General features: G+C 51.8%; 1 protein-coding gene across 2 annotated transcripts; it reads right to left on the bottom strand.

The window, feature by feature from the left end:
• Nucleotides 1-1,035: 1,035 nt before the first annotated feature.
• H2AZ1 (H2A.Z variant histone 1) lies at nucleotides 1,036-3,409 on the bottom strand. 2 transcript variants are annotated; one of them, XM_071431852.1, is made up of 5 exons: nucleotides 3,047-3,409; nucleotides 2,635-2,712; nucleotides 2,142-2,255; nucleotides 1,580-1,709; nucleotides 1,036-1,429 (listed from the first exon to the last, which is right to left on the bottom strand). In XM_071431852.1, the coding sequence occupies exons 1-5, from the start codon at nucleotides 3,392-3,394 to the stop codon at nucleotides 1,368-1,370; spliced, it is 732 nt and encodes a 243-aa protein (XP_071287953.1). In that variant the 5' UTR covers nucleotides 3,395-3,409; the 3' UTR covers nucleotides 1,036-1,367. The 2 variants fall into 2 exon arrangements, with proteins under 2 accessions (XP_071287953.1, XP_071287954.1); XM_071431853.1 differs by lacking the exon at nucleotides 3,047-3,409 and having other exon boundaries at nucleotides 2,635-2,884.
• Between the last annotated feature and the right edge of the window lie 2,848 nt (nucleotides 3,410-6,257).

The raw sequence follows: 6,257 nt of genomic DNA, 5'->3' as shown, positions 1-6,257 counted from the left end.
GGCTGCGATGGAAATGTACCGTGCGCGCTGCCGCAGCACTGCGGCCCCGCACGGTGCCACTGCTTCCCGTACCCGACTCTGCCTCACGGTGCTCATTAGCAGCTGGCACCGGCTGACTGTAATTAGCGACAGCAGTTACAGCCCGCAAGGACTGCTGTGCCGCCAAGGAGGCACTCGGTTGCTGGTCCAGGGAAGCAGCGCAGCGCCAGAGGAGTGCAGCTAGCACAGGTCTCACCGGCGTCTCCGATCTAGGTCACCGCCTCGCAGCTACAGTGCTGCAGTAGAGATTACTGCCTCCAAGAGCTTAGGGAAACACGAGAGCCTGTTCTCAACAGAACCAAGTCTATTTGCAGTATTTCACTGATGACTGCAGTTCTGGAAGGCAGGGAGCTTGCTACCCCCAACCGCACGCAGTGACTGTTCCCCTCTGCCTTAACAAAAGGAGGTTTCCCCTTACCACAACAGGCAGGGCTTTGCTATATGAAATCAACTAGCAGAGTGGGGGACAGCTGAAGGTGTGCCCAGACCCCCCCTGAAATCCACTGCTACTGAGGATTCTACTGCATGGCACAATTTAAAGGGTGCTGCAGTACAGTCCCTGTTTTCGTGGATGTCTGTCCAAAGCTTTTGCAAGCTGGAACAGTTAAGGAGAGGCCTTAACACAAAATTATGTGAAGCATGGAATTTCAACACCCCTTCAGCTTATCTTACACTCCTCCATGACAGACCCTCTCCCTCTATGAAGGCTGACACTGAGTAAAACTGGCCTTAAATAACATCAGCTTTTTACATGCCCTGCTAAAGACAACTTCAGCACACGACACAGCAGGTTCAGTTAGGAAGAGTGTAACTTTACAGGATAAAGCGCTGTGCCCTTTCCCGACATGGTATTTACTGACTACAGTATTCTTAGGCTGTATTTCAAGATGCCCCAAGCCCAGCAGGAAGAGTTGTCAGTTACATGCTCTTGGAACAACTTCAAGAGCTGCACAGTGGAGACCAGACTTTCCAGTTAACGACAAAGAGACAAATCAGTCCTGACATAACATTTATTGAGTATTTCCACTCTAGTAGATGAAAAGTCTGTACAAAACCAAACATTTCCTTTACTTAAACCAATCTAAAAACAGTCGGCTCAATTACAACCCACTACAAACACAATAGCTTCTTTGAAGCCATGGTAACACTTAAATATGGTTAAGACTTCAACGCAGAAATTTGGTTTGTTAGAAAGCTCAAGGGAGCTTTAGCTTCTCAAAGTTAAAAAAAGGCAAAATCGTGTTTCACAGATACAGTCCACTGGAATCACCAACACTGGACAAATTAAGTACTTCGAGTCCTGAGATAACAAGGAATCCTGGTATCCTTTAGACAGTCTTCTGCTGTCCTTTCTTGCCAATGAGGGACTTGTGGATATGTGGTATTACACCTAAAAAAGAACAACAGTTAAGACCATGCTATTTTTCTTCGATGATTTTCCTAAACTTCATGCTTCAAATAAAATGACAACACTAACTAACTTCAAGTCTGTGACAGTTCATGCCACCCAAGCACCCATAAACAACAAGCACTGACATACCACCACCAGCAATTGTTGCCTTGATCAGAGAATCCAGCTCTTCATCTCCTCTAATGGCAAGCTGCAGGTGACGGGGAGTGATACGTTTCACCTTCAAGTCTTTGGATGCATTTCCCGCCAGCTCAAGGACCTGAAACGAGACCATTTTTTAACAGTTACACAATCAAGTGAGACCAACAGCACACTGTTAGCTGTTCAATTCTCTTCTCCATATACAGTGTCACTGCCAGTGACAACAAGACAGCAAACAATGTCTCTTTTCAAGGGGTTCCTCCTTTAGAGCTCCGCATTCAGTTTTCCCACTAACAGAGTTCTACAGCAGATATGACATGGTGTAATGGCCTATTCTCAAAGTTATTTCACGTACTGCATTTTTCCTACAAGGCACACTGCAGGAGCTGCTTGAAATGCAGAGTGATATTTCATGGTTTTTTGCTCTTTGAGACACTTTAAAAGTGTCTCAAAGCACATGAAGAGTTCACAACCCCATCCAAACTGGTCAAATACAGTAGGCACTTTTGGGGACTGACCAACTTGCTGGCACCCCTTGCAGGCATTTTACCTCAGCTGTCAGGTACTCCAGGATTGCAGCACTATACACAGCAGCTGTGGCTCCTACACGCCCATGGCTGGTTGTCCTGGACTTCAGGTGCCGATGGATGCGGCCAACAGGAAACTGCAAAATAACGGAAGCATGAACAGGCTGTGACGACAGAAAGGCTCTGCACAAAACCACATTGTGGGCAGCAAAATCCTAGTGGCAGAAGCACGGGCTGCATTTCAGAACTTGAGAATTCAGTTAAGAGACTGCATGCCAAACTCACATTAGCAACTTTCACGATTCCCAGCAATGGCCACAAGGGAATTGCTTTCCTCCCTGCATAGATATGCAAAGATCTAAAACCGCTGGGTATGTTAATGTCTGGTTCACGATCCTTACATCGTTCCAGACAACAGCCAGACAGCAGAATGTGAAGGTTTCACACTGCACAAATAAACCAACAGATGGAAGGCCCGCCTGACTTTCACTCACGCACACCTCAGCTCATGCTCACCTGCAATCCAGCCCGTTGGGAACGGGACACTGCTTTGGTCTTGGTCTTCCCAGAGTCCTTCCCAGCTTTCCCACCAGCCTGGCAATGCCAAGAGAAGAGCAGACGCTGACGTCTCCCACCGCGCATGCGCCCCGCGCCTCCACCACCCCCCCCGCGCAGAGCCACCCGCGCCGCTGCGAGGCGCGTGCGCGCCGCCCGCCGCACCGCGCGGCACAGGCCGCTCCCCGCGCGCATGCGCGGCCCCCGCTCCCCATTCCCGGGGCGCCACTGCGCGTGCGACCACCCCCCCAGCCGCCCCCGCCCTCCCCCCCCACCGAGCCCGCGCGCGTTCCCCCCCTCTCGTCAGCAGCACGGAACCCGCCCGGCCCCAGCCGCGGCCGCCCGCCCCCCGAGCGCCCCCGCGGTTCCTCACCATAGCGAACCGGAGCGCAGTGCCACGCAGGGGAAGGCTGAAGCAGAGAGCGTCCCGCACGCACCGAGCCCGGGCGACAGCACCAACCTGTCCCGACCCGCCGCGATTCAAACTGCGCCCACTCCCGCCTTCCCCCGGCCCTTTATATCCGCACCGCGCGGCCGCATCCGGGAACCCCGGCCTCGCCGCCAGCCAATGGCCGCGGGCGGGGCGGCCGCTCTGCCCCAGCGACAACCAATGGCGAGCTGAGGCGGGGCCGGGCGCACGACGCGGGGGGCGGGGGAGGCCCCGCCTCCCCGGACAGAGACACCGCGGGGGGGGAGATGGCGGTGGGGGTGTCTCGGTCATGTCGCCCGCGGTGTGGGGCTTCCTTCGGCTCGGCGCCGGCGGCCTGCTCTGGGGCTGGGGCTCCGTGGGGTCACCGGCGGGAGAGACCCTGCCCAGAGTCACTCCACTCATTTTCGTGGGGCTCTGTATCAGCAGGTCCCGCTCCGAGCCTCGCCTGTGTGCTCAGATGGCTCCAGAGCCGCCGCACTGCCCTCGAAGCTTTCTTTCCATAATGGAGTTAATTGGCTTTGTGTGCAAAGCGCTTCAGGAGCAGCCTGGAGGAGATCATGCGCGGGTTTGGGATGAGGAGCTATTACACTGCCTTAGCGAGGACACGAGGCTGCTCAGGGGCGTCGAATAAAGCTCCCCCATCAACTCCTCAAAATTGCGGCCCTGGAGAAGTGCCAACGACTACACACGTGCTCTGATTTTTATTTTTTATCTCTAATACCTAGGGCCACCCAGCCTTAGACCCCTTTGTGTACCCGGCTATTTCACAAACTGCAGTTAAAAGCAGTTTATCATCCATTCTGTTCCAAGTGTAACAATTCACTTAGTGCAAATTTCGTCACCTTGAGCACTTGGAATCCCTGCCTGTGTTTCCCTAGAATGAAGCCATAACCCACTTATTTTTTCGGGGTGCCGTTTTCAGTATGTTACCATTGAACCTCAGAGCTCGGCTGAGGGTGTTCTTGGTTAATCCTGTATTTTCAGCTTCAAAAAAGTAACATTTGGCTGTGCTCTTCCCGAACACAATTTGTGTTCTGTGTTATCTGAGAGATTTGCTGTTCATCTGTGCGCATGCAATGAGCTCAGGGAGAAACCTTGGCCTTTAGATGGCTGAATAGCTCTTTAGAGGGAAGACAAGCTAGATCTGTCATGCACTTTAACCTGATCACAAACCCACCACTTGGGTAGGTGTAGCTTCTGTTTCCTCTCCCTTGATATTGAAGAGTCCTGAGCACAATGAATACTCTTACAGCCAGATGTTAAGTGGCAGGTAGAGCTGACACCATAAAGTCCTCATGAGGATGCTCTCCCCACCATAACTTTTCCCCTTTATTCAGGTCTACAACAACCGAAGTACTCGGAGCTCTCAGACAGGAGGATATGTCCTTAAAGCTTCACTTAAAGGTCTTTCGAGCTGTTCACACACGTAGTAAAGATTTAAAACTTTGTGGCTCTTCTTCCCCAAAGTCTGACTGCAAATACTTGGTCCCCTGGCTATGAAGGACAGCCTAAGGCCACATCATCAATGCCTGCAAGCCCCTGTTTCAGTTCGGGCTTCTAGTCCCAGCTGCTGTCGCCTCCGGGTGGGGAGACCTACTTCCAGGCACAGGCACAGAGAGGCAGGACTGAATTGAGAGCAGGCACTCCTACATGCAGGGATCTGGCAGTTTGTTTTTATGTAACTGTCTGGTGCTTCTGTCTATTTGAAGCATCAGTTGTTTATACTCTCCTTCAGCAAGAAAAAAAAGAGGGTTTGAAGGATTTGGGGGGGGGGGGGGGGGTTAAGTTTAAAAACAAACCTCAAGGTTTTACAAAAGCCTCCAGAACTTAAGATTTCGTTCAACATGCTGTTTAAAAACTATTTGTGTTCAAAATCAAGGATCCATGTGCCCTTTACCTTGCAGGAAAAGAGAAGCAAGTTGCAGGCCATAATACCCCTGTGGAACACCATTCACGATGTAGGAAGAAGCAACAAAAAAAAATTTTCTCTAGTTTCTGTCCACAGAAGTGCTAGGAAGAGGAACAAAAAAGCCTCCTATCAGATGGAGATATTCCTGCCACAGACATTCCCTGTTTCACACACATGAACTTTCCACATGGCTCACTTTGGCTGCCTGGAGCTCCTTACAGCTGGGATTACCTGGCAAAGCAGCCTAACACCAAAGGTTGAGCCAAAGCAAGGATATTTTTTACCATCCAGTTCAGGTTAGGGATGTGTCAGGTAGAGTACATGAAACCCGCCTCAGGTCGCCTCATGCCAGCTAACAAGACACTCTCATGAACACAGCCTGAACTCCCCTCTCTGCTGTTTAAAGAGATAAATTGAAACAAACTTAGGTACTCAGAACAATCCCAAAGCAACTTCAGACCTAGTTGTGAGCGCAAATAACTCAACCTCAATCCCACATGCATAAAAGGAGCCAAAGGGAGCATTTACCAACTCCAAGTTCCTAATGATATTTATAATGATATTTGTACTGAAAGCCTATCCCCAGGTGTCTTACCTTTGAAGGCCACAGTGGTGAAGGGCTTTGCATCATTTACGCAGCCCTTGTGCCCCTGCTTTTTTTACTGTGCAGTTTTTCTGGTGCTTCTCATTGCTGATGTTGTGTGGGCTGTCTGTGCTGGGCAGGCTGTGCCTGAGCTGCTTCTGCTGCAGTCCATCACACACAGCCCAGCATCCAGGCTGCTGCAGTTTATCACATGCAGCCCAGCATCCAGGCTGCTGCAGTCCATCACACACAGCCCAGCATGCAGGCTGCTGCAGTCCATCACACACAGCCCAGCATCCAGGCTGCTGCAGTCCATCACACACAGCCCAGCATCCAGGTTGCTGCAGTCCATCACACACAGCCCAGCATCCAGGCTGCTGCAGTTTATCACATGCAGCCCAGCATGCAGGCTGCTGCAGTCCATCACACACAGCCCAGCATGCAGGCTGCTGCAGTCCATCACACACAGCCCAGCATGCAGGCTGCTGCAGTCCATCACACACAGCCCAGCATCCAGGCTGCTGCAGTCCATCACATGCAGCCCAGCATGCAGGCTGCTGCAGTTCATCACATGCAGCCCAGCATCCAGGCTGCTGCTGCCTTGTCCTGACCACTTTCCCCCTGCCCTGGGAAGCTGGATGGCTTTGCTGGTGCCCTGCCTT

This window comes from Agelaius tricolor, unplaced genomic scaffold (genome assembly GCF_023055355.1).
Source record: "Agelaius tricolor isolate 1412-34295 unplaced genomic scaffold, bAgeTri1.0.p SCAF_8, whole genome shotgun sequence".
In the NCBI taxonomy this organism is placed as follows: domain Eukaryota; kingdom Metazoa; phylum Chordata; class Aves; order Passeriformes; family Icteridae; genus Agelaius; species Agelaius tricolor.
Note: the sequence above shows the minus strand (reverse complement) of the source record. Positions and strands in the feature narration are given on the sequence as shown.

Coding starts and splice junctions, on each gene's coding strand:
- H2AZ1 (XM_071431852.1), bottom strand. CDS start 3,394: ATGACCGAGACACCCCCACCGCCATCTCCCCCCCCGCGGTGTCTCTGT. Junction 2,256..2,634: donor CCCAACGGGCTGGATTGCAG/GTGAGCATGAGC, acceptor GTTATTTTGCAG/TTTCCTGTTGGCCGCATCCA. Junction 1,430..1,579: donor GGCAACAATTGCTGGTGGTG/GTATGTCAGTGC, acceptor GTTCTTTTTTAG/GTGTAATACCACATATCCAC.